General features: G+C 40.2%; 4 protein-coding genes across 8 annotated transcripts in view; 3 read left to right on the top strand and 1 right to left on the bottom strand.

Moving 5' to 3' along the window:
- The window catches only part of LOC123506152 (probable enoyl-CoA hydratase), an 18076-nt gene extending 17722 nt beyond the window's left edge, over positions 1 to 354 (top strand). Inside the window, exon 8 of the mRNA XM_045258067.1 lies at positions 239 to 354. Within this exon, the coding sequence (XP_045114002.1) occupies positions 239 to 354 (116 nt within the window). The remainder of the gene's footprint in view (positions 1 to 238) is intronic.
- On the top strand, positions 343 to 6505 carry LOC123506020 (neuronal acetylcholine receptor subunit alpha-7-like). Its single transcript, XM_045257839.1, has 8 exons — positions 343 to 550; positions 866 to 1050; positions 2109 to 2218; positions 2527 to 2743; positions 2893 to 3070; positions 3984 to 4136; positions 5123 to 5301; positions 5422 to 6505. Exons 1-8 carry the CDS (start codon positions 487 to 489, stop codon positions 5590 to 5592), a joined length of 1257 nt encoding a protein of 418 aa, XP_045113774.1. The 5' UTR covers positions 343 to 486; the 3' UTR covers positions 5593 to 6505.
- LOC123506021 (probable bifunctional dTTP/UTP pyrophosphatase/methyltransferase protein) lies at positions 6043 to 15196 on the bottom strand. 4 transcript variants are annotated; one of them, XM_045257844.1, is made up of 8 exons: positions 15058 to 15196; positions 12306 to 12360; positions 10438 to 10621; positions 9727 to 9837; positions 8079 to 8212; positions 7676 to 7840; positions 6978 to 7132; positions 6043 to 6706 (listed from the first exon to the last, which is right to left on the bottom strand). In XM_045257844.1, the coding sequence occupies exons 3-7, from the start codon at positions 10525 to 10527 to the stop codon at positions 6982 to 6984; spliced, it is 651 nt and encodes a 216-aa protein (XP_045113779.1). In that variant the 5' UTR covers positions 10528 to 10621; positions 12306 to 12360; positions 15058 to 15196; the 3' UTR covers positions 6043 to 6706; positions 6978 to 6981. The 4 variants fall into 4 exon arrangements, with proteins under 4 accessions (XP_045113779.1, XP_045113775.1, XP_045113780.1 ...); XM_045257840.1 differs by having other exon boundaries at positions 6043 to 7132; XM_045257845.1 differs by lacking the exon at positions 6978 to 7132.
- Positions 12734 to 23959, top strand: LOC123506018 (PR domain zinc finger protein 5-like). 2 transcript variants are annotated; one of them, XM_045257837.1, is made up of 10 exons: positions 12734 to 12925; positions 13742 to 13965; positions 14076 to 14286; positions 15083 to 15346; positions 15617 to 15695; positions 18299 to 18382; positions 19159 to 19283; positions 20309 to 20471; positions 20609 to 21280; positions 21602 to 23959. In XM_045257837.1, the coding sequence occupies exons 2-10, from the start codon at positions 13824 to 13826 to the stop codon at positions 22040 to 22042; spliced, it is 2181 nt and encodes a 726-aa protein (XP_045113772.1). In that variant the 5' UTR covers positions 12734 to 12925; positions 13742 to 13823; the 3' UTR covers positions 22043 to 23959. The 2 variants fall into 2 exon arrangements, with proteins under 2 accessions (XP_045113772.1, XP_045113773.1); XM_045257838.1 differs by lacking the exon at positions 12734 to 12925 and adding an exon at positions 13079 to 13219.
- Positions 23960 to 24477: the final 518 nt, after the last annotated feature.

The following is a 24477-nucleotide window of genomic DNA, read 5'->3' as shown; positions in this document are numbered from 1 at the left end:
ACCCCCATACATGTATCCGCATAGCCTGTCTATCCCCCGCCCCTTCCTTTCTCTTCACAATGTTGACACATCCAGTTAAGACAAGTTTGAAATGATTTTACGGTCAACAGGAATGCTCGATCAAACCTGCTTTCAAAAGATTACGACTTTTCATTCTCTGAGATTGACTTTACAGGCTACAAAATACGGAACTGAAGTTAAGTTTATCGCTGTGATTGAGGCTGATGTGGCACTGTAGGAGAAAAAAGCTGTCGGAACTCATCAATGATAATTGAGAGGGCTATAGAGAAAGGGGGTGGGGGAGGATGGGGCAGGCATGAGGCGGTGCCTGGTCGAGCCGCCCCCGACACCTGAGCCGTGATGGTGTCCGCTGCCTGCCGGTTGTTACCGCGGTCCCCAGCCAGGTCTCAGTACCCACTCACGCACAGATCCATTTAACACGCAGGGAATCGTACTGTGGTTCCCTGCAGGTGACGTGTGGCAGCGATGGTTGCACAACGGTTCCTGGTGCTGATGGTAACGGCAGCGGCGCTCCAGCAAGTTCTTGCAGGTAGCTATCTATATTGAAGAAAGCAGATTTGTGGTGATTTTCTTCTCTAATTTCAAATAAGTGAAATAACATTCAAGGATAACTTAGTTTTCAGTCCTGTTTATGTGATACCCTTGATAAGTAATTGCCTTTTACATCAGTGATTAACATACGAGTTACACCGGCCTAAACAGCTTCTGTATTTCAACGATGTATTAGTCTTTGAAAGGCAATTAAGACGCCCTTAACCTTACAAATAGCCTGGAACTAGAGCGCATGCAGCAGGAAAGAAAAATTTCATTGTAAGCTTGAATCAAAATTACGATTAACTCGCAGACGGGCAACAGAATCCCACGCCGGAGGAACGCCTCAAGAAGAAGCTATTGGAAGGCTATGACAAGACCACGTTGCCACAGCGTGAAAGCAATGGTACAACCACCGTGCGGATGGGTGTGCAAGTTCAGGGCACCTGGATCGAAGAAGATAAGCAAGTTGTCCATATCAACGCCTGGGTCTTGTTGGTAAGAATGTATAGTAACGGCCGGTGGAGGGGTGTCGTGGTAAGCTTTTCTGATTAATGTATTATTAATGATTAATGTATTATTAAGCGCTTACCTCACTATGGCACCTGTGGTATCGATTCTCCTATATAAATGGAACGCTAGCGTATTCTACCATGTTTTAATAATGTAGCTTGAATCCTTTGTTGATTAGCGTTAGTTAAAATTAAAACTCCAGTATGGCGCTAGGTATTATCCAAGGAGTTTGAATGCATATTTTATCATATCTGACCCGTAATTATGTTTTTTATTCACTTTTATTATTGACACTGACCTAAGTGAGAATTTATTTGAGTGAAAATGTAATTCATACCGGTGTCCCGTGATATAGTGTGGCTGTGACAAGTGTTTAGATGCGTCTTCTGCGCATGCGCGATCCGGGAGCAGACGACGCCGCGGCCTGCTGGGACAAAGTGTGGCATGGAAACATCCAACGGGATTATGGAGAAGGTATTACATACATTTCAAGGCCCATGTTTAGTGTATCATTGAAAAATGAGCTATATCAACACTGTTTTCAGTCACAGCATATTTTAGGCCACCCATATCAAACAAATGTGATATTTCTGCTTTGATTCTTTTTCTACCATAGTAGAATAGTACTAGTCTTTCCATCGATACATGCTGAAAGCCAATGGCTACTGTAATATTAAAAAAAAAAAAACTCGAATTGTTTAAATTCACACAATATCACTTGTCACATTGTCATAGCTATAGGCATGACATAATTATAGTGTCTGTCGTTCGCTCCCGGGCCGCGCATGCGCAACTAAACACTGTAACGGGCCACACTTTGGCGTGTGACACCGGAAACATTTGAGCGGATCCTTTTTTTTTTTTTTTTTTTTTTTTTCTTCATACTGAATAAAATTTGTGCCATTTGTATTCCCCCAAGTTACATTTATTTTATAATTGGGGAAGATTTTTGTAATAAAGAGATCGTAGGTCGCGTAGATAACGCGCCTTAGTATAATAGGTTCTGCTATATACATGATCGCAATGATGGTGATAATCAACAGACTTGGACAGATCCTCGCCTCACGTGGGACCATAAGGACTATGGCGGAATGAAAACTGTGCAATTCGGGGACCATGAAGTGTGGCAGCCAGGCATCGTCCTCTATAACAAGTTTGTCACACACACACACTGTATAAGATTAGTCACTGAAGTATGAACTCTTGTACTTTCCACTGGGAAATGTCTTGTCAAGTTGAGACCAATAGATGAATTCCGATGAATAAAGCAAACTCAAAGTAAACAAATAATCAACTTGTGTAATATGTACTTGCCTGTTTGCTTGTCTACTGTGTACCTGCTGGGCAATCCAATAATCACCTTCAGCCTTTGATCCAATTAATTATGCTAACATTTCTCTAGTCTTTTAACATTTACCTTTGGTTCTGCTAACATTACTGACCATTTCTTGATCACTATAGTGCTGATGTGACGAAGGTCGACCCATATGGAAACACTGACGTGATCATTGATTCTGATGGAACCGTGGTGTGGGTACCGCCAGCCACTTTTCGTTCCGAATGTCCTTTGGATGTGACCTACTGGCCTTACGACTCTCAAGCTTGTGCCTTGTATCTTGGCTCTTGGACCAGGCATGGCTACCACATTGATATTCAGCTCTATAAGAACAGATCACACGTATGTGGATTTGATGAAGCTGATGAAGTTATATATAATTTTGTGGATGTTGAGAATACAGCCAAGACAGGATATGGAGACAAAAAATGAGTAACTTGTAATGTCATATTTGGTGTATATACTTTACTGTAAACTAATTCATTTTGCAGGTGATTCCCGGTTGGTTCATGAAATACACACATTCGTGGCAGTTCCTGGGGGGCCAGCTAAACATAATAGCCAGAGAATACCCAAACGTTAACCTGCGTTATGTCATGTTACAAATGATTGTGAACTTCTCAAGGGTGTCCCCCATTTTCACCTATACAGTTGTTTTCCCAGCCATTGGTATGTATGAGAGAGAGAGAGAGAGAGAGAGAGAGAGAGATATATGAATAAGATGAGGGGGAGACGAGTGAGACAAGAGGGTGAGGAGTGGCAAAAGAGGGGGAGAGACAAGAGAGGGTGAGACGATTGTGAGACAAGACGGGGGGAGATGAGTGAGACAAGAGAGGGGGGGAGACGAGTGAGACAAGAGAGAGAAAGATAAGTGAGACGAGAGAGAGAGGGGGGGAGGGGAGATGAGTGAGACAAGAGAAGGAGAGACAAGTGAAAAGGCAAGAGAGGGAGAGGGAGAAACAGGTGAGACAAGAGGGAGAGGGAGAGACGAGTGAGACAAGAGAGGGAAAGGAGAGATGAGTGAGACAAGAGGGAAAGGGAGATGAGTGAGACAAGGGAAGGAAAGGGAAATGAGTGAGACAAGGAGGGAAAGGAAAAGACGAATGAGACAAGAGGGAAAGGAAGAGACGAATGAGACAAGAGGGGGAAAGGATGAGACGAGAGGGAAAGGAAGAGACGAATGAGACAAGAGAAGGAAAGGAAGACAAGTGAGACAAGAGGGAGTGACGAGTGAGACAAGACAGGGATAGACGAGTGAGATGAGAGGGAGAGGGAGACAAGTAAGACAAGAGGGAGATGAGTGAGACAAGAGAGGGGGAGAAAAAACAAGTGAGACGAGAGGGGAGGGAGAGAAATGAAAGACAAGAGGGGGAGAGAAATGATTGAGACGAGAGAGAGGGAAAAGGGGGAGAAACAAGTGAGACAAGGGAGAAAGATGAGTGAGATGAGAGGGAGAGAAATGAGTGAGACGATTGTGACGAGAGGGAGAGACAAGTGATGCTCTCGCTCTCTCTCTCTCTCTCTCTCACACACACACACACACATACACACATTGCCCTACATTCCTCCCTACATTCTCCAGTGATCTCAGCGCTGACGTTGCTGCAGTTCGTCTTGCCAATGAGGGAACCTCGCCGCCTGATGGTGGGTTGTGTGAGTCTCCTTCTGACGCTCATGCACCTTGTCTACCTGGTTTCTGTTGTCCCAACTCTCTCTGACTCCATTCCTATTGTAGGTAAGTGACTCCCCCCAGATACATTCCATATTAATCTATATCCAGTAAAACTCCTTGGCATCAGTCTTCAAATACCTATACATAATTAGAGGCCAAAGAAAAGTTGCATATACATGTGATGCTTGTGCCCTTTGGGTCATTTGAATACCTCTTCATGAGCTTAGAACTTTGTAACATGGCTCAGTCTTTCCAGCAGTTGATGGACAGGGTTGTAAAGGGACTAGATTTTCTCGTGGGGTACACTGACCATGTCCTCTTTGTCTTCCTTTCCCTAGTAGCACATGGAACAGCTTCACCTTCAGGACCAGGCAAAGCCAGTTTTTCTATGGGCAATGTGGGTGACCACCCAGGGTGCAATCTATTAAGGGCTCAATAAAAAAAAAATATGTATAAAAAAATTGCACATGGAAAATAATTCCTGGTTTTCTAGACTAATACTGCTCATTTCTATGTCAAGTTGGTGCAGTGGGTGCTGATGCACCCCTATTATCGCATCAACTTATTGCTGAGAGTTATACAGGTTGTGTATGTCTGTCATAAAAGGTGAAGGAGGAGGGGAGAAGGGAATCAACCTGCCACTGCAGAGAGAGAGAGAGAGAGAGAGAGAGAGAGAGAGAGAGAGAGAGAGAGAGAGTGTGGAAGAAATATGCATTTCATAAGGCTTAAAATCCTTATGAAACATGTTTATAGGCATGTATCAGCCAATTTTGGGAAGCCTAATCTGGAAAAAATTCTAATTAAACAATTCACTTACAGGAAATTGTGCAAATTTAGACTTGGAGATGTAAGTTATAATGGTAGACTAAGTTAGCTTTTACTTTAACATTACTATATATCACCACTGACACCTAACATCACCACTGTCGTCCATTGTCAATTACTGGCAACTCTCTCTTTCAATACAAGCTATCATCACCATCACCTATAAACAAAAACAGTCATAATTCACTGTGTGTGCCCTAATGAAAATAATTATCTTGGAACAGTGAAGTTCTTTGGGCAGACACTGGCTGTGATAGTGGTGAGTGTGGGAGTTAGTGCCACACTGCTCCGCCTTACTGACACCCGCCAACCTACCATCTCCTTTGCACCACCGGTTGCTCTGAAGACCCTCCTCACTGGCCCTCTTGGCACTGTACTCTTCCTCAGGCAGTACACTGACAAGGTAAAAATGGGCACACTGCAGTAGCAACAAGACTTGCATGTTGTTTGATGGAGGTTTTACAAATTCCTTCCAGTTTACAGATAATTCAATGTGGTAACTATTGTTGTATGGTGCGTGCAGGTGGGAATGAGCGGGGGTGCATCTGAAGATGGAGAAGTACTTGAGGAAACACGTCCTGCCTCACACCACTATGAATGGCTTCTGGTTGCTGCTGCTGTGGATCGTGTTGCTGTTCTTGCCTTCATTGCCACTTTCTTCATTACCTTCATTGCCTATGTGGCTGCTGTTTGATGTACACAATAAAAACTGATGGCTGTTTTTTAATTGAATTATGAGCAGCTCATTGTTTGATTGTTGATGACCTGTTTCTCTCTCAACAAAAGAGGAGAAAGTGAATAGCATCAAGACATATTACCTTCATCTTGGCATACTGATTAGCCTGCACTTTTTTTTCTCTTGCCAGTGTGAGTGCGTCTTTGTGCATGCACATGCATTCATCACATTTTGGTATAAATTTTGTGAAACTCAGAGAACAAGCTCTTATTAATACACAGTAAAAACCAACATAAGCTAACTTACAGAAATTGTAATTTATGTGAAATATCTTTGAAACATGGAAACCCATCCTGCAGGGTCTGAGTCTTCTGTTTCCTTCCTGTACCTTACTCAGAGGATATGTTAGCAAGAAAAGCTGCTTAAGAGATGTTTGGTCAGGCAGTTAAGGTCAATCATTAGACAGTAAATGGTTAATTTGTATTAGTTTTAGGATGACTGGACATGATGACAATATACACTGAGCACTTAAAATGTGAGACTGATTACCATATGGATCCAACAAAAAAAAATTTTGGTAGTGTTTCACTCAAGTGCTCTCACAGGCAGCTGCTTGGTCATGTTTGCCCATCATTTCCATGCTTCTGATAAATACCTCTGTGCCTGCCACTCACCCTTCCCAGTTTGTGTATCAGAATGGAATATAGTACTCAATCTTAGATACTCAAGCACATATGCTCCACACTTTAATACAATCATTATAGTTTCTTGAGGTATAATGTATGTGTATGCATGTGCTCAAACTCAGCTAGTCCTGACTGTATGATACTTAGTTATTACTAATTATGTTGGTTTAATTTGTCTCACAACCAATTAAATGAAATACAAACACAGTTCTGTGATTGAAACCAATGAATAAATAACAATGATCTGAAGGTTTTTCACTCACACATGCTTGTGCCACCTTAAATATAGAGATACAAGGCCATATCAATTCATAGATAATAAATACAAATTATAATAAATTAATATAAATTGTACGTTACATCATGCCATTTCATATATATTTCATATATATTTGACTAATTAAAATTTTTGAAACCTTTAAATGTCAAATTTCCATGACAAATTTCTGAAATATAACAAACTTCATTATTAGTAAATGTTAAATTTCCATGACCAAATTTCTGAAATATAACAAACCATATTTAACTATTCTGAGATCATGGGGAATGTAAACCTAGTCAAATTAAGTTTTACATTTGAATTGGACAGATATACTGCACTCAACAATGACCCTCCTCCTTTTATAGATAAGATGCTGAACCCCATGATAACAACTCCACTGTTATAACACAAGCAACAGCACACATAGGAACAAGCCACTCAGACTATTCACTTACTAGGCTAAGACACCAGTCCCTCCTTGGCTAGAACTAGAGAAAGTTGCTGACAGAACCGGTGCAATGGGAATCCCATTACATTGTAGTAGTCTCCCCTGATGCCCTCCACCAGGGTGCCTCCAAGACCCTGGATGCCATACCCACCAGCCTTGTCCCTGAAATGCCACCAAGCTACATGACAGCCTCTCAATTACCTATGCAGTTCAGCTATGGAAGTTTCTAATTTCAAGAGAGTCAATTTTAAAAGTTAAAGTTTGCTGGTTTAAGTTCCAGTATCCATCATATCTGAGGCTCTCCAGAATATCAGCCAGGTGAACCCAACTCCCCCATTGTGGCACTCCAACCACAGTAGTAGAGGTTTAGTAAACAACTTAATCTCATGAGCCAGAGCAAGACTCGATCTGCTGACCACAGCAATGCTAGGCCAGCAAATGACCATTGTACTAGGCCTTTATTAGTCCTTTACTAAACTGTAGACATGTAGAATGTTACCTTCTATCCCAGATAAGCTTGCTTTGCTTTCTGAATCAGAGTTATCCCACCATCGTATTTCACTATGATCTTTAGGTTTATATCTTGTGCCTGTGTTAGTTGACAATGGTCTCTCTCTCTCTCTCTCTCTCTCTCTCTCTCTCTCTCTCTCTCTCTCTCTCTCTCTCTCTCTCTCTCTCTCTCTCTCTTTCTTTTTGCATACTTACATAGGCTCTCCAGTATCCACATAAGTCTTTATGAGATCTGGTGGTAGCTCAGCAAACTGGACCTCAGTACTTTCACTAAAGGAAATCTCCCTCCAGCCATCACCACTACTACGTCCCACCAGTACACACACCCCAGTCAGCACCTCATGGCCCCGGCCGCTGAACCTTGGGCAAGGTAACATGGCAACATTAGCTATGAATTATTCCATACCTCACCTTGATGATGGAGGATTCATTCAATAATAAGTACCATCAAAAATGTTTCATGGTGGATCACTAAAGCTGAGATATATAAAGATTTGACAACATTCATTTTAAACAATACATTTCATCCAATCAATCTTGGACACTTCAACATGCACAACTACATATATCACCTCTGAATACAGGAAACTTTACTCACTTGCCAAGCATCCTTATGGCATCATCTACATCTTTGGGTTTCCCGAACACTTGCCCCTCAAGACTAATACAGGTATCTGCTCCAATGACAATGTGTGGGCGACATGACCCAGGCACACTCAATCTCTGGGCAACCTGCAACAAAGATATAACTAGGGCTTTGATCACACTCAATAAGAGAACACTTTTCAATTAATAAAACAAACTAAAAACAGGTACAGAGAGAGAGAGAGAGAGAGAGAGAGAGAGAGAGAGAGAGAGAGAGAGAGAGAGAGAGAGAGAGAGGATGAAGAGGGTGGTGGTAGTGGTGGAGGAGGAGGGAGGAGGAGGAGGAGGAGGAGGAGGAGGAGAGGAGGAAGAGGAGTGGTAGAGGTCACAGGGAAGACCTGATTTTAACTGAACGCTTAGTGACCTCTCTACCAAGCATAATTACTCACCAGGGAGGCTGGATTGAATATTGAATATGAAAATTATTAATCATATAGTATATTTATTTCATGCCTTTCACTATCATTACTATCAGTTATTATATTATTATTATTATTATTATTATTATTATTATTATTATTATTATTATTATTACTATTATTATTATCATCATCACTTATTACTTTATTTATAATACGTAGTTTCAAGAGAAAATAGCAAAAAATATGCAAAAGGAGAGAGAGAGAGAGAGAGAGAGAGAGAGAGAGAGAGAGAGAGAGAGAGAGAGAGAGAGAGAGAGAGAGAGAGAGAGAGAGAGAGAGAGAGAGAGAATTTTAATCCAATGAGGTGATGAGCTGATGAGCTTCTTCCTTAGATCAAGAGGCGGAAGGCTCAAAGTCGCAAAAGGTGTGAAATATTTGGTTAATCCTTTCTGCTTCCATCACTACTACTGCTACCACCACCACCATCGCCACCTTTATGCCTATCACATTTGAAAACTCTACTATACAATATAATTTTATTGATTTCAATAGAGAAACTTCAATGATGAAAATGAAATATTAAATCTCTCTCTCTCTCTCTCTCTCTTTATATATATATATATATATATATATATATATATATATATATATATATATATATATATATATATATATATATGAAGGATGAGAATGGAGGAAGAGGAGGAGGAGGAAATGGAAGATCAGAGAGATTGCTATTCTTCATTTGCTATGTGAATGGAGAAAATGAAATGAAAATGAAATCACACACAACACACACACACACACACACACACACATACACACACACACACACATTCTGAGGTCACAGGGAGGGACAGGGCATGGACCAGGAGGGGAGGGTCAAGTGGGTGGAGCTTTAAGCTTAGTTTTTGAGGGAGTTTAACCAATCCAAGGGAACCAGAAGCCTTCACCTGGTGCGGATGTGCCAGGTATCGCTACTGGAAAATATATGGGCTAAGATTGGCAAGGAGTTTACAGGCCGCAACTGTACTATCTGTAAAACATCTACTATTATACCCCTGTGATTCCTTAACTCCTGATATTTATACACTCCATATCCTAACAATGAGTGGAAAACTAGACATAAACAAATCTTAAGTTATTCCATATCTTTATCAAAATTTGCTTTCTAAGACTAAGCTCCAGTATTAACAGGATTAGCAGGCACGGATAAGGGTAAATTAGCACCAGACCCACCTCCTCTGCCTTGCCCCGAGCTGTGGCAATCACAAACTGGCTTGGATGACTGTAGCTCTTTGGGTCAAGCGTCTCCTCAAACTCTGAAGGCACAACAGTGAATTTCAACCCCTGGAAAATAAGTTTGACATGTACTACAATACTTGTGGTATGTTTAATAAAAAGAAGAATGAACTGAAAGGATAGTGAGATTATCAAGGGAAGATGGATGAAAAGCCTTAAAAAATCTACAAGAAAACATGGTACTACATTCACCACCAATCTCACCATATGGTCAAACACTTAAGAAATGAAATGCATCATTAAGTTAGTTACTTTAATTAGTGGGAATGGTTTGCCCAAAACTAATTTCTAAACTGTGTAATTACCTGAAACTGAGTATCATTACCTCTCAAGTATATTGCAAATATCCTGCAAGATCAAGTAAAGCTATACTGGACAAATTTCATAACATCTATCCATCTAACTCCTTCACTACCATGACATGTTTTCATATTCATTCTGCTTACTATTTGGTGAGTTTATACAGCTTCAGAAACTTATGTGGAGAATTCAAATGGTTAAGACTCTGGCTATTAATCTTCTGACCTCCACAGACCCTTCCTAATATAAGTAAAACCATCTAATCATACCAGAAACTCAAATTAAAAATGCATCTAAGTACTGAAGGAGGTAAAAATAAACTCCATACATTTTTTTCGAACCACCTACTATTTTCTGCAAGATTTCCTTTCTTCTGGGTGACGAACTGGCCAGGATTATATGTTTGGTGGTGAGGCTGTTGAGGTGTTGTAAGATCATGATGGTCAGTAGCAGTCTTTATACAGCAAAAATATACACACTTCACAGACTCTTGTTTCCTTCTGCTACAGTGCTCCACACTCCTCACTGGCTCCTGTTGTGTCATCCAAAATGTTTGGTCAATATTAAGACGAGGTATGCCACTCTGTTTACTAAGGCCTAACCGATACATGGATTTTTTGTGGCTGATGCCGATGCCAATGCCAATTCCGATAATGAGGGATTAAAAAATTCTGATAACTGATTAAATTTTTTAATTTTTCAAAATAAATAAATAAATGAATACCTGCTTTTAATGGCTGAGATAAAGTTCAAACACTTGTTACCAGGATATAAATTGAAGGCAGGGTGAAGTTACACAAGGACATCATGACACTCTAGAAAGACACCATGTTCCCTCCATCTTATTAGTGAAAATATAAACTTCAATAGCAGTGTCAATTGGCAAACTTTTGGCAGGTGACCAATTATTTTCTAATGGCTAGGACACTATCTAACCTAGCATTACCTAACCTAACCCTATCAAACTGAGCTTAGGTTAGGTTAGGTTAGGTGATGCTAGATTAGAGGCATTGTCCTAATATAATGGTCTCTTCCACTCTCCTCGTTTCCTGGCTTCCCCTTCACAGATGTTTCACTCAGCTGACATGACATGGGAATGAAAAATCAATAACCAAACTCACCCAACACTAACTTTAACCCATGCTAACCTAATCAAGCTAACATAACCTAGGTGAGGTGACACGCACCACTGATATGTCTTCCTCAGAACCCTTCTGACCAATAGCGTGGTTAGGTTACATTAGCTGTGGTTAGGTTACATTAGCTAGGTTAGGTTAGGTTAGATTACAGTAGGGGTTAAGTTAGGTTAAAGTTAAGGTTAGGTTAGTTTTGGTTATCATTTTTTCATTCCCACATCATGTCAGTTGAGTGAAAGAGCTGCGAAGGGGAAGCCAGGAAATGAGGAGAGGGGAAGGGACCATTATATTAGGACTGTGCCAAATTAGATTAGATCAGATAATGCTAGATTATGGTAGGTTAGGTAATGCCAGATTAGGTAAGATTAGGTTAGGTAATGCTACATTACATATTGTTTGGTAAGGTTAACTAATGATTGATTAGGTTAGGTTAGGTAATGCTAAGTTACGCTAGTGTCCCTAAGGAGATACAGATTACCAAATTTGGGAAATTCTAACCCCCGATTTCTGAAGATTTATTCCTTAGCATAAAAAATAGCGTTCATCATAAAAACAGCAGCAACGATAACTCTAGTGATACATGACATTTGACCATATTCTACCTTACCCCACCCATAAGCCCCGCTATTCAAACTTGTCACTGATTAAACCATGCACTGAGGGTAAAAATGGCAAGGGACCCATATTCTCCACGAGTGCCTACGAGAGGAGTTAAGCAGGGAAGCCTTACCTATGAGACTTAAAACAATCAAATGTGCTCCAAGGCTTCAGCAGTGGTTTCTATCAGTGTCCTACAGAATAACAGTCTTTATAGCTTGTCAGCCTTCAACACAGGCAACACAAGTTAAGGAAAGTACTAGCAGAGAGAATATCTTAACCTGTGAAGCTTTAAATATATACCTGAACACATTACGAGTATTTCCACGCGTCCATAAATTGTAAAGATTCCACTAAGCTACATTAACATTATTACTGACTTTACATTCCTGGTAATGATTCAAGGTAACACAAAGCTATAATATGTTCTAGATAAGACATGCCATACAGTCTATCATTAAGCGATAAACCAGTTTAATTTACCCGAAGTGACCAGAGTGTGTCCGCCTGACCATCACCGCCACTCTCTTGCTTGACACTGAAAAAGAAAAGTAAAGCAGGAGACAACAATTTGCCCAAAACTGTCTATTATGCATGTTGTCTTTATTCCTGTTACCTCCAGATCACGTTTATTTTAATGTTTTGATCCAACTTTATATTCATCGCCTCTAGCGGCCAAGAAAACAAGGCAGTGAGCTGAAATCTTATTACAAAAATTGGGAGAGAAAACGGAACAAATGAAAAGGGACGTCTTAAATATTATAAAGAATGGCCCATGAATGGCGGCGAGACTGCTGAAAAAATCCTCCCACATATATAGCTAAGAGTCCCAGGGGCAGGTGGTGTTAGATAGAAGGGTGTTGGAGAGCAATTGCAACCCCTGGGAGAACCATCGAGCCAGTCTGAGAGTGTTGTGGTTGTTTACAAGACGTTTTTACAGCATCACCGTGCCTGTTTAGGAGAGATTAGCCCCTGTTGCCCGCCTCCCCAATCTGGCGCTGCTCTGACCTCCCCCATGTGAGTGGTGGGGGCCGCGGGGAGAGGAGCAGCGGGTCAGATGAGGGTCAAGAGGTCAGCAGGAGCGGGGAGAGGACAGCCGCTAGGTTTGTTGACGGACTTCATCGACCAGTGGCTCGCTATTCTGCCTCATTTCCCCACCACACACCTCTCCTTCCTCCCTCATGACCCTGGCCTCCACCACCACCACGCCACTAGGGGCAGAGACCCCAGTAGCCGCCTGGCACAGTGTTGCTCTGGCCCGAGTGCTGCCCAGGGAACACTGTGCCGGGATACTGCTGCTGTGGCGGTGCTGGGCAGCCACCTCACACCTCACTCACTCAATAAGAAGCATTGGAAGGATGAGGCACTATGTGTTGTCATGAACCACACTTATCACTGTCAGTAAATGGCGGATGATTCATCCTTCTTATCTCGTTCCTTTATTTCTTGGTCACTTCTTTCTTCTCTGTCAGCTCTCCTTCCTCCCCAGTGTCTTCAAATTCTTAGTCTGTACACCAAGCCTTTGTGGTGTGCTTTCATGAAATTGCCTGTAGTAAACACTTTCTGATTACTAAAAGTATATATTTGCTAAATATATCTTTCCAATGCTTTGATGAATCTTCAGTGAGCATCTTACAAAGCAGTAAAACATAATTTTTCAAACTGTCAGGATGGGGATGCACTCTTGTGTATTGACTCTTAGGAATATTTGTGGTAGAGAACTGTACAATGCACTTTTGCTTGCATTATTGCTTTTGCATTGTACAAAATGTTATTTTCTGGTTTTGTTATCTTTTGTTATCTTTAATAGATTATCTTAATGAATAGTTTATCATACTGATCCATTTCTTGATTGCTATTATATAGGTGTTATTTAATCTATATAATTGGAAATTTTTTTTTTTTTTTTTTTTTTCCAGAGAGTAAGACAAGGTGGTATGCCCTAGAGGCAGTGTGAGGCAAGCAGACCCTGCAGGGATCTCTTCCTCCAGCCCTGAACTCATGGACAAAAAGAAGACGGAGATTATTATGGAAGCAGACGAGATGGAGGACGGAAGCATCTTTGTTTGTTTTATGTGTGAGAGGGAGTTCAATAAGGTGTCCCTTCTCAATGAACACATGCAGCAACACCAGAACATGCCAGGTGAAGAGTTACACAGAGCTTGTCACTGTAATGATGCAATTCATATTTGTCAGTGTGAAGCAAGGTTTATCATTGCATCCTTGTTTCATTGATATACCACCCTCTTCCAGAAATGCACAAAGAACTCCCATCAAGAAGGAAAGGCCGTGGTAAGCCAGGTGGGCGTACTAGCAGTGCGAGGGGACGGGGGAATAGTCACATCCAGCCAGCAGCACCGCTGGTGCAGATCAAGGAGGAGCCAATTGATCGCACCATATACATCAAGTCTGAGCCAGCCGACATATTCTGCCCGTCCCCTGTCAAGAAAGCAGAGCGCATCAGGTGAGACCTTCTAAACTAACTGGTCCTGTATGAAAAAGGTTTTCTAATGAAGAAAGTGCTAGGCTTAGTATGTTAACTTGCTGCCATGTTGGCTGATAATCTTGTGTTATGTTGCAGGGAGCTTTTCATTGTAATCTCTGGAACTCCCCACCTGCTTCTGTATTTCCATCTTCCTACAACTTGACTTTTAAGAGAGAGGATTCAAGAAATGTGTCCTTTTATTTTAGCTGAACCTTTGACCTGCTAGGGAACTGGCAAATAAGTGGGCTTTTTATATAATTTTTTGTTGCCCTTGGCCAGTTTCTCCTCTTATGTAAAAAAAAAATGATCAGTCATACATTATTCTTGTGTTACCATCTTCCTCCCTGTCTTGTTTCATTATCATCAACCCCTAACCATGACCATAATATATTGTCATTGTACTGACCAGACGATTCATGTTGCTAGAAAATAACTTCAAGAACTCCCAAACAAAATTATTCCACTAATTAGACTGCTCAGAATGCTTTCTACAATTGAGCATGTCTGCAGTTAAGCTAAAAGCTTACTGCCACTTGTCACTCACACAAATCAGTGGTAATGCTGCACATAAATCAGTACTACACCTGCTAAGCAGGCCCCCAGCATAGTACCACTCTCAGGTGATGGTAGAGAAACAGTACAAATATGACATATGTTTGACCACACCAATCTCCATTTCTGGTATAGACCAGTGTTGCCAATATAGTCATAGTTTGTGTAAAATTGAAGCACAAGTATAAGTTCACTTACACTGTTTCCTCCTTCCTCTTCCCAGGCAGTATTTTCAGAGTCGTGGTCGGGTTCGGCCACAAAGCAAGCGGCCCACCTTGTCAGATGATGGGGATGGTCTGGATGACCCAGAGCTGCAGCTGATGGGAGACGACCTAATGATGGTGCCACCACCCACCAAGAAGTCCTCCTTTGGGCCATGTATCATGACCCCAGAGCCAGAGGGTTTTATTTGTCCCTCAGCCACCACAAGCTCCTCATCCTCTGCCACCTCCTCTGTTGGCAGACCAAGGAAAAATGTTAAAATAAGGTCTGCCTGTGTAATTTGTTCTCTCTCTCTCTCTCTCTCTCTCTCTCTCTCTCTCTCTCTCTCTCTCTCTCTCTCTCTCTCTCTCTCTCTCATAATGATGAAAGCTGAATTTCAGACTGAGTGAGGTTTGAGCTTTCAGTAAACACTTATCATTTACAGTGTCTGCAAATAAAAGTATAGAGCACACACCCTTTTATAATAAGGGAAAGGAATATTGATCTCACAATCTCCACTTTGTGTGACACACACTTCATGGTTTACATATTGCAGAAAGAAGCTCATTGTACAGGAGGTGGTGTACGAAGAAGTGCAGGAAGACGAGGACAGTGGTACCAATGGCTCCTGTGAGGTGTGTACCACTGGGGAAGGTTTTGTCTTGATGCTTAATTTGTTCCCTGAAATATATATCACTGAAAGCACTTCATCAGTTGCTGTCTTGTGCTTCACAGTATTGAGGCTGAATTTGGTAATAAAACTTAGATATGAATACCTGGAAGACAAATGGCTGGGAGGGATTAAAATTAAATAATTAAATTGTATGTAAAGGAATAAACTAAAGAAATCTGACTATGGTATATATATATATATATATATATATATATATATATATATATATATATATATATATATATATATATATATATATATATATATACAGTAAGGTCTCGGTTTACGTCAGAGTACGTTCCTGAAACATGACGTAAGTCGATTTTGTACGTAACTCGAGTTTCCGTACATTTCAAAGCATATTATCGAGTTTTCAACCAATCATTGTTTATGGTCATTCAGGTAAGTTAAAGGTTATATTGTTATATTATTTACAACTATGTAGGAATATGAAACACAAGCTTGTTTTTGTTGTTGATTAGGGCCACGAATGCGAAGGACTGCAGGTTGCCGAGAGGGTGGACGCCTGAGGCCGCCAGGAGGGTGGGCAGGTCGAATGTTGTGACGCCCACAGGGCGGACAGCTGGGAGCGAGTGCAGTGCGGTGGGAGTAGAAGCGTGGGCAGCGGGCAGGAAATGCAATAGGAAAGGGCAATAGGGATCAGCAGACAGGCGCAGACGGTGCAAGTCAGCTGCGAGTGTCGTGTGGCCCAGGCGAAGGCTCCGGAGTTGTTATTGTTGTGATGGGTGCGAGCCCTCAAGGTCGTCAACCTCCCGTTGTCATGGTAACGGGCTTCCCATTTTCTTCTTCCTCCCTCACACACAGCTGCTGCCTCCTTCTCATGTCTTTTAATTATGTCCTCTTTTTCTTGTAGCGTAATGGTTTTCCTTTTCTTAGCATCACTGCTGTCACTAAGAAGTTTTCTCTTTGGTGCCATTGAGCAAGATACTAAGAACTTGAGTCAGTAAACGCAGAAGTAGGATAACACTATTGCCAGGGGCGATGGTGTGGTGGAACTGAGGCAGGGTGTTATTGTATTCAAGCGTGAGGCGGGCGGTGTGGCGGGCAACCACCAACAATAACAATAAATCCGCACTTTACGATTTATAAATTTTCAATTTTTTAATCTTAAATTGCCTTATAGTGGACTGACGTAACTACGAGTTTGACGTAACTCGAGACCGACGTAATCCGGGACTTTACTGTATATATATATATATATATATATATATATATATATATATATATATATATATATATATATATATATATATATATTACTTCGAGATACGAACACCCCAACATACAATTTTTTTGATACACGATGAAAAATTTCATATAGTTTACGCCTTGAAATACGAAGGTATTTTTAAGATACAAATAGCCATCGGTAGGTGGCACAGCGATCGCTCGGCTACCCGTGTCCACCCGAACATTCAGCCCATGTTATGTATCGTTGTTCATCCTTTGTGCATGTGTGTCTGTGCTCCTCAGCAGTGTGTATTTTTTCTTAAGTTTTGTGAACCAAAAGTAAAAGTTTGGTGAGAAACACAAAATAGCCTGTATTCACATACTGATTACACTTAGAAATTCAATAAACGAGTGAGTACAAATGGTGTTCTGCCAACAAGCAACTCTTCCTCTTTGCAATGCAAAAAAACAGAAGTCTTTAGATGTCATGGTTACCAAAATATCACTGGTTGAATGAGGTACTATCATCGGTGTATGTGGCCTTGTGTCCGATCGGGTTCAGCGGCCTTGTCTAGAGTGATAGAAAATGGGCCCCTCGTATTCTCTCTCTCTCTCTCTCTCTCTCTCTCTCTCTCTCTCTCTCTCTCTCTCTCTCTCTCTCTCTCTCTCTCTCTCGTTATGATACCACTCTCATTCAAAAGTTGTCTCCCTGCAACATAGTGAGAGACCCGAGGTATAGAAGTAAGGCGCGCGGGAGAGGTGGCAGAATCAGACACCATGAAATCACTGTCGCTCCCACCATCCATCGTTGGTGACACAGTGATGTAGAACATATGTTTACTCTTGATGAGTGTTGCCAGCTCACAAGCAAAGAAAAAGGAAGAAAATAGCCAAAATATAGCCGTAAAAAAGCCTAAACGTCTATCGACGTACCCCGAGCCTTGTGTGATGAACGTCTATCAACGTGTCCTGAGTTTTGCTGGTTAAGTTGTTATTTTGGGCAATATAGTACATTTATATTGTGCATACAATAAACATCGTATTTATCTTATATTAAATTTATATTTGGTTGGTATTTAAAGCATGTTAATTTTTTGGGGGGAGTAAATTCGTATCACAAGACCGAATCAATTCTATTTCCATTCATTTCTATGGGAAAAATGTATTTGATATACAATTTTTTTATATGCAACGATCATCACAGAACGAATTAAATTCATATGTTGATGTACCACTATATATATATATATATATATATATATATATATATATATATATATATATATATATATATATATATATATACTTTTTTTGTGAAATATCCTGATGATGTTCTGTACTATGGTTACTTTTATAACATTGATTAATTTTTAGGTCAACAATGGCCGGCGAAAAGAAAGCTTCAAAGATGAGGAGGAACTGGACGATGAAGATGACATGTTAGGAGAGACCATTGAGGTAAGTTGTTCATGTACCTGCCAGAGTGGTGTACTTAAGGGCACTCATAATTGTTTTAACGTACAATGTGATAGGTCAGTCAGATGTTTGTCAAAGATGATAAACCTATAGCATTCATCCAAGCCATATTTCAGTAAGCAAAGTGAGAATAATTTTCTTTAAGTTCTTTTTAGTTTTCTTTTCATGTTTTGTACATAATTCTTTCTATATTCTTCCTATATAGCTTACGGAGGAGGAGGAGGAGGAGGAGGAGGGGGAGGATGTGAGTAGCCACTGCTGTATTCAAAATCCTTTGCTCCTAGTTATATATATATATATATATATATATATATATATATATATATATATATATATATATATATATATATATATATATATATAGGGAAGAGAATTTTAAAGACTTTTAATGTTAAACTGGCTTGTGATTGAGACTAACCTTGGTAAACATTGAACGTGCCTTTCAAAACAAAGATGTTATAATGATTGAATATAGTGAAGGGAAATGAAATTTTAATTGACCACAAGATACATAGGAGGTGTGAATAATTTATACATTATATGACAAACGTAAACAAAAGGAGACATGGTAAATAAAATTTTGTCACTTACTTGTTTTGGTGATGTTTCTGTCAGTCAAGACAAGACAAGAAATATAATAATAGTATTCTTGTATAAAAATGTGCTAAGTTTAATTCAGGATAAGTAACCAACAATTAACAATGTTGATCAGGTGACAGCACTGCTTAAGTGTCTCACCTTCCTTTAATCTGAAACAGGTGATGGAGTTTCCTCCCATCAAGAAGGACAGCACCAGCCAGAGAAAGCCAGGCAGACGGTCACAGCCAAGAGTCTTTTCAGAGGAGCGGGGTATTCCATGCCAGGAATGTGGCAAAGAGTTCAGGTCAGTGTTATAATATGACAATTGTAATAGATAACACAGGCAACCCCTGCTTAACGAAGGTTCACACAACAAAGTTTCGCTACAACAAAGGTTTCATTTTACTACCATCTGCTCATTCAATGAACACCAAATTCGCTCTAACGAAGTTTTATCCAGGTAATTTTTTCCAAGTTTGAAAGCACTGCTGTATCACGCAAGCCGACAGGCTTTTGAATACACCAGCGCCTCTCGTGGACAACACGCACACCACTCACTCCCTCAGTTCAAAACAATAGCAGTGTCCCCAGCAGTTTGTCTTCCCTCGCTCAACTTACCACCAAAACGCCCTGCAATGTCGCCTAGCGTTGCTAAGAAGACCAGGAAGTCTCTTACTCTCAAAGTGAAGCTGGATATTATTCACAGACACGAGAGAGGCCAGAAAGCTAATAGCATTGCTCAGCATCATCTTGACTCCATCTACTGTCTTTACTATTTTCAAGTCAGCAGACTCTATTAAGAAGGCTGGTGAGATCATATCTTCCTTGCAAGCTAAAAGAACCACCTGAACTTGTGACTTTACAATGGATAAAATGGAAAGTCTTGTGGAAATGTGGTACACAAGTTTTGTATGTGATACAATGATGCGCCCTTTGTTTACATTCCATAGGTTGCCAGTTAGTGTCTTTCCTGCTCCACTCTCCCTCCCTTCATAAATTTAAGATTATCAACATTATAAAGTACATTAGTGTACATTATAATGACTTAAATTAAACTGCCTAAATGTTTAACTTCATAATTTTTACTTTCATTAAGCCTTTCACTGTACTATGATTCACTCTCGCTTTGTTTACTCTCAATGAAAGTTCAAGTCAAAGGTTAAACTTGTTATAATCGGTTCGCTTAACAAAATTTCGCTTAAAGTTTTTTTGGGGGAACGTAACCCCTTCGTTAAGGGGGGGTTGCCTGTATTTCTAAAAATAAGCAAATTACTTCCTTTGCTTTACACTCTTACAAAGCAAATACTAATTGGAAATCTGGGTTTACAGATCTGTTACAACTCTTCGTGTTCACATGAAAGCACACTTAGAGGTCAGGGAGATTCCTTGTCCTTACTGTGATGAAACGTTTCCTCAGCGCCACGTCTTACATCAACATCTTGTAAACGCTCATGAGCAGTCAATTAATCTCACTTGTCCGGTGTGTCAAAAGGTAAGAACTTGCCCTGTAAATGTTGGAACTCATTAGCAGCAAGAAGCAAGTTTGATATGAGTTGTCATCAGCATTGTGTAACATGGCAAAACTGACAAGTGTTTCCTCAAATTAAAAGATCTATTATCTCCCAACAGGTGTTCACTAGAACGGACTCCTTGAAATCTCACATGGTGAGGATGCATGAGGAAGATGGTGGACTTACATGTTACATTTGTGGCAAAAACTTTCCCAGTCAAGGACAACTTGAAATGCACGTCAGGGTTCACACGGGTGAACGACCATTTAAATGTGAATTTTGTAGTAAAGGATTTGTGCAGAAAGTGCACCTCCGAACACACTTACGAACAATGCACAACATTCAAGAGATCCAGAACACTCCATGCCGTATATGCAATGCAATGCTAGACGGCAGGGCGGGTCTCAGGGAACATTATAATATGGTACATGGACTAACAAATAGTCAGTACAAGTCAAGAGTGGCCAAACTTAGGAAGGAGGGAAAAATACCAGAATTGCCACCACCCGTTGTGAAGGAAGTTGACCCCTCCCTCAACTACCATAAAGTCAATGTGTCAGAGGTGGTGTCCCCGCCCACCACTCGCACCACTGTCACCCCAGGGAAAAGCTTTACCCGGCGAGGTGCAGCCAGACTGAGGCAGGTGCGCAAGTCCATATCAGCCACGGCACGAGTAGTCAACAGTGAGACGAGTGCACCTTTTGAGGCCATGACAGTCAAGGTGGAGCCTGATGATGTGCCCAAGCGTAGGGACCAAGAGGAGCTCAACATTGTTGAGTCAGCCTTCAAGGTAAAAGTTTAGCTTATTTTTTATGTTTTGTTCTTTTAAGGTTGAAAAATGGTCTTAGAATACATGTTTTCTTCTGACTTCATAAAACTTTCAGGATTCCTTTTACAGTGAGTATTCTGTACTTAGAGGAAAGCATGACTCTGTATTAAATTAACTGTTCATTGTTCACAGTTTTGTCAATTTATGGTTTAACTTTGTAAGTAAGGAAAAGCTGTTCATTGTTCACAGTTTTGTCAATTTATGGTTTAACTTTGAATGTTAGGAAAAACTATATTGAGTTGTTTGAGCAACACTAGTTACATCAATCACTTGTTGCATCAGGTTGCAGAACAAATGGACCAGCTGGAAGGCAACGTGCCAGGAAGCACCACCATCCTAGTGGCAGGTGAAGACTCTGCCACCACTGGTGTTTATTATGCCATCCCTGTGGTAATGGACGACAACACTAATAGCAGCACTGCCAACTCCTCAAACCAAGATTCTGCCAACAATGACATCACTAACACCATCACCACTAACGGGACTGCAATATCCTCGCCCTCTGAGGGACCATCCAGCCTCCAAGAGGTTAACTTAGGAGACGAAGACTTAGACGATGAATACGCACAGTTTGCTGCTGAGCATTCCCACCTTGGGAGTGATGGATTCAACTCGGACAGTTTGGGAGGAAAGGGATCCATCGTGAAAGCTGAGCCATTATCTCTCTTTACAGACCCAAGTGACCCCTCACAGACAGAAACAGTAGAGATGTTTACTATGTAGCTTCTCAACTCTGGAGGATATATTTTATACATGCTTGTGAGAGGTACATTATGTATTGTACAGGTGGTTTGTCTCAGGAGTCTTCAGTTGCTGTATCTGTACTGGACATGGCTGTCTAAAAGTTCAGTCTTTTCAATTAAAGTGTTAGAAAAGTGATTGTAATTATAAATTGGAATGGTACTTAGTTTTTGTTTTCAGGTTGGTGTTTTATGTTTAGCTTACCACCAAAGAAGTGTGCAAGTATTTTTATAAGATGACATATAGTTTCAGTTGATTATGAATTATTAGTGTGATAGCATACATTTGTAACTCACTTCCAGTTACATTCTTTAGTTTCCAGATAAACAGTAGAACCTCAAAGATCTACAGAATATGAGAAGGATAGTTTAAATCAATATCCATCATTCTTAATTTCAGAATCGTTTGTGCACTTGATACAGAATTTCTTGACCAGTCAATCATTAAATTCCTGAGGCTTGTCAGGTTTCTCACTCTCCAGACATAGCTTCTTGGGACTAATAGCTGAATGTGTCACTAAAGGGTCCAGTTAGAGAGCCATTAGGGCCTCATGACAAATCGAACAGCACACCTGGTTGCTATATAAAAAAAAAATAATAATAATTAAAATGCCAGTGAAAGGTGCATGGGGATAAATCAAGGATATATAGCAGTACATAACTATATGAATCAGGAAATCTGTTACTGACATGCTGAAGTGAAACTCCAGGTACTCTGAGAATAAGTATTGGTAGAAGAATTAATTGGTCATCGTTTGCCATTTCATGCTGTGAACAAGAATCACTCGCTCTAGTCTTGTGTAATGAATGTGTGAGAAGAAAAATGCCAGCTGAGTTGCTAAACTGAAGATTGCATATCAAAGTGCTTCCTCTTAAGGGATATATGTCAGCACTTTGTGTACAATGAACATCACTGAAATGCAAAAGCCAAGAGCCTGAAGGAGCACAGTTGAGTTAAGTGTGTAAGTGTGAGGGAAGGAAGTCAGTTTTATAACTCCATAGATTGCATTTTCATTAGATTTTGATCTCATAATTCAGGTCTTTGAGGTTTCACCGTAGGTACAGATACTGGTGTGTAGACAGTGAAAGTTGCCTTTCTAATGAACTTTACATTAGAACATTCCCCAACAGAAAACACATTGAAATATAATTATAGAAATTAACTGCTTGTATTACAGAATGAAGATAACCCATCGAGACTTTTTGATGATTTTTTATGATGTATTGATTACATATCAGTGTTTCATTATAGCAAACAATCTGATATGTTAATCTTTAAATCAATAGATAATTACTATAATGTGCACTACATGAAATGTGCCACCACAGTAAGATATTTTGACATAACTTTGTCTGACATATATACATATTATATATAATTCAAATGAGATGTTAAAATTTATAATGGTGTGTAATATAAATTTTCTGCTGATATCACTGGCAGTAGATTTCATGAGAGAAGGAACCACCACACTCCACTAGTGTTTAAATTCTTCATTTAGGAAATATTATAGAAGGGACAAATATTTTTCTAATGCAGTTTTGTGTATACTAGTAAATGTGTGTAATGTGCCATCATTTCAAGGTACTTCCAGAGATATACATGCAGAAAAGAGCAGTAAAATATTTCCTTCATCCCATTGGAAATTCATTATTCTCATCAAGGTAAATACTACATTCATCTATTACTTATAAAAGATTTAGATACTTTGCAGTGTAGGCTTTTACATCAGATATGACTAATGTTCTCAAAATCTGTCCGATGTGATATGGTTTCCAAAATTTGTGTTAGCAGCTTTACCTGCATGTCTACTGGCACACTCATAGGTTCCCTGTACATGATTTCTCTTCTAACTTATTCCAAAATATGTTAGTACTGAAAACAAGAACTGACATCATTTAGAGTCTATCATTTCATACAACTTTATATACCCTAGTTAATATGGTGCAAGCATCCTCTCCTACTTAAGGCTGACAGTGGCAAGAAAAAGAAAAGTGTTTCCTTACCAGGAGCGGATTTACGATTCTAGGCGATCCAGGGCTTAGCCCCGAGGGTAGATTTTTTTTTTTTTTTTTTTTTTCCTCTAATTTATCACCAATGCAAAGCAGACAAAAGACCCAGAGAAGACTTCAGAATTCAGTGTAATGTGCAGTGCACATTACATTCAGACTATTCTTTTCCTCAGATCCCAGATCAGGTCCAGGGCTCTGGAAAACATTTGGGGCTTGAGCCCAAGTAGCCGCCCATGTTCCTTACCATGTAAAGAGTGACCAGACACACTTCTTTTTCAGTACCTCAAATGAGGCTTTTACTATGATCCAAGTACACTTATTCATGAGGCTTGATGGATACTGAAATGTTTGCTGATAAGCACATGAATATTGTCCAGATTACTTTGAGGATGATTAAGTCATTAA

This window comes from Portunus trituberculatus, chromosome 19, assembly GCF_017591435.1.
Source record: "Portunus trituberculatus isolate SZX2019 chromosome 19, ASM1759143v1, whole genome shotgun sequence".
Lineage (NCBI taxonomy): Eukaryota > Metazoa > Arthropoda > Malacostraca > Decapoda > Portunidae > Portunus > Portunus trituberculatus.
The sequence above is the reverse complement of the archived record's forward strand: the minus strand, read 5'-3'. Positions and strand labels throughout refer to the sequence as shown.

What these genes read in the sequence shown, in the direction of transcription:
- LOC123506020 (XM_045257839.1), top strand. Translation starts at nt 487, where the DNA reads ATGGTTGCACAACGGTTCCTGGTGCTGATGGTAACGGCAGCGGCGCTC. An exon ending in TGACTCCATTCCTATTGTAG is followed by an intron (nt 4,137 to 5,122) that starts GTAAGTGACTCC and finishes ATCTTGGAACAG; the next exon opens with TGAAGTTCTTTGGGCAGACA. An exon ending in TCAGGCAGTACACTGACAAG is followed by an intron (nt 5,302 to 5,421) that starts GTAAAAATGGGC and finishes TGGTGCGTGCAG; the next exon opens with GTGGGAATGAGCGGGGGTGC.
- LOC123506021 (XM_045257840.1), bottom strand. Translation starts at nt 10,527, where the DNA reads ATGATCTTACAACACCTCAACAGCCTCACCACCAAACATATAATCCTG. An exon ending in AGGAAATCTTGCAGAAAATA is followed by an intron (nt 9,838 to 10,437) that starts GTAGGTGGTTCG and finishes CTTATTTTCCAG; the next exon opens with GGGTTGAAATTCACTGTTGT. An exon ending in CTCGGGGCAAGGCAGAGGAG is followed by an intron (nt 8,213 to 9,726) that starts GTGGGTCTGGTG and finishes TCTTTGTTGCAG; the next exon opens with GTTGCCCAGAGATTGAGTGT.
- LOC123506018 (XM_045257837.1), top strand. Translation starts at nt 13,824, where the DNA reads ATGGACAAAAAGAAGACGGAGATTATTATGGAAGCAGACGAGATGGAG. An exon ending in AGGAAAAATGTTAAAATAAG is followed by an intron (nt 15,347 to 15,616) that starts GTCTGCCTGTGT and finishes TACATATTGCAG; the next exon opens with AAAGAAGCTCATTGTACAGG. An exon ending in TTGTTGAGTCAGCCTTCAAG is followed by an intron (nt 21,281 to 21,601) that starts GTAAAAGTTTAG and finishes TTGTTGCATCAG; the next exon opens with GTTGCAGAACAAATGGACCA.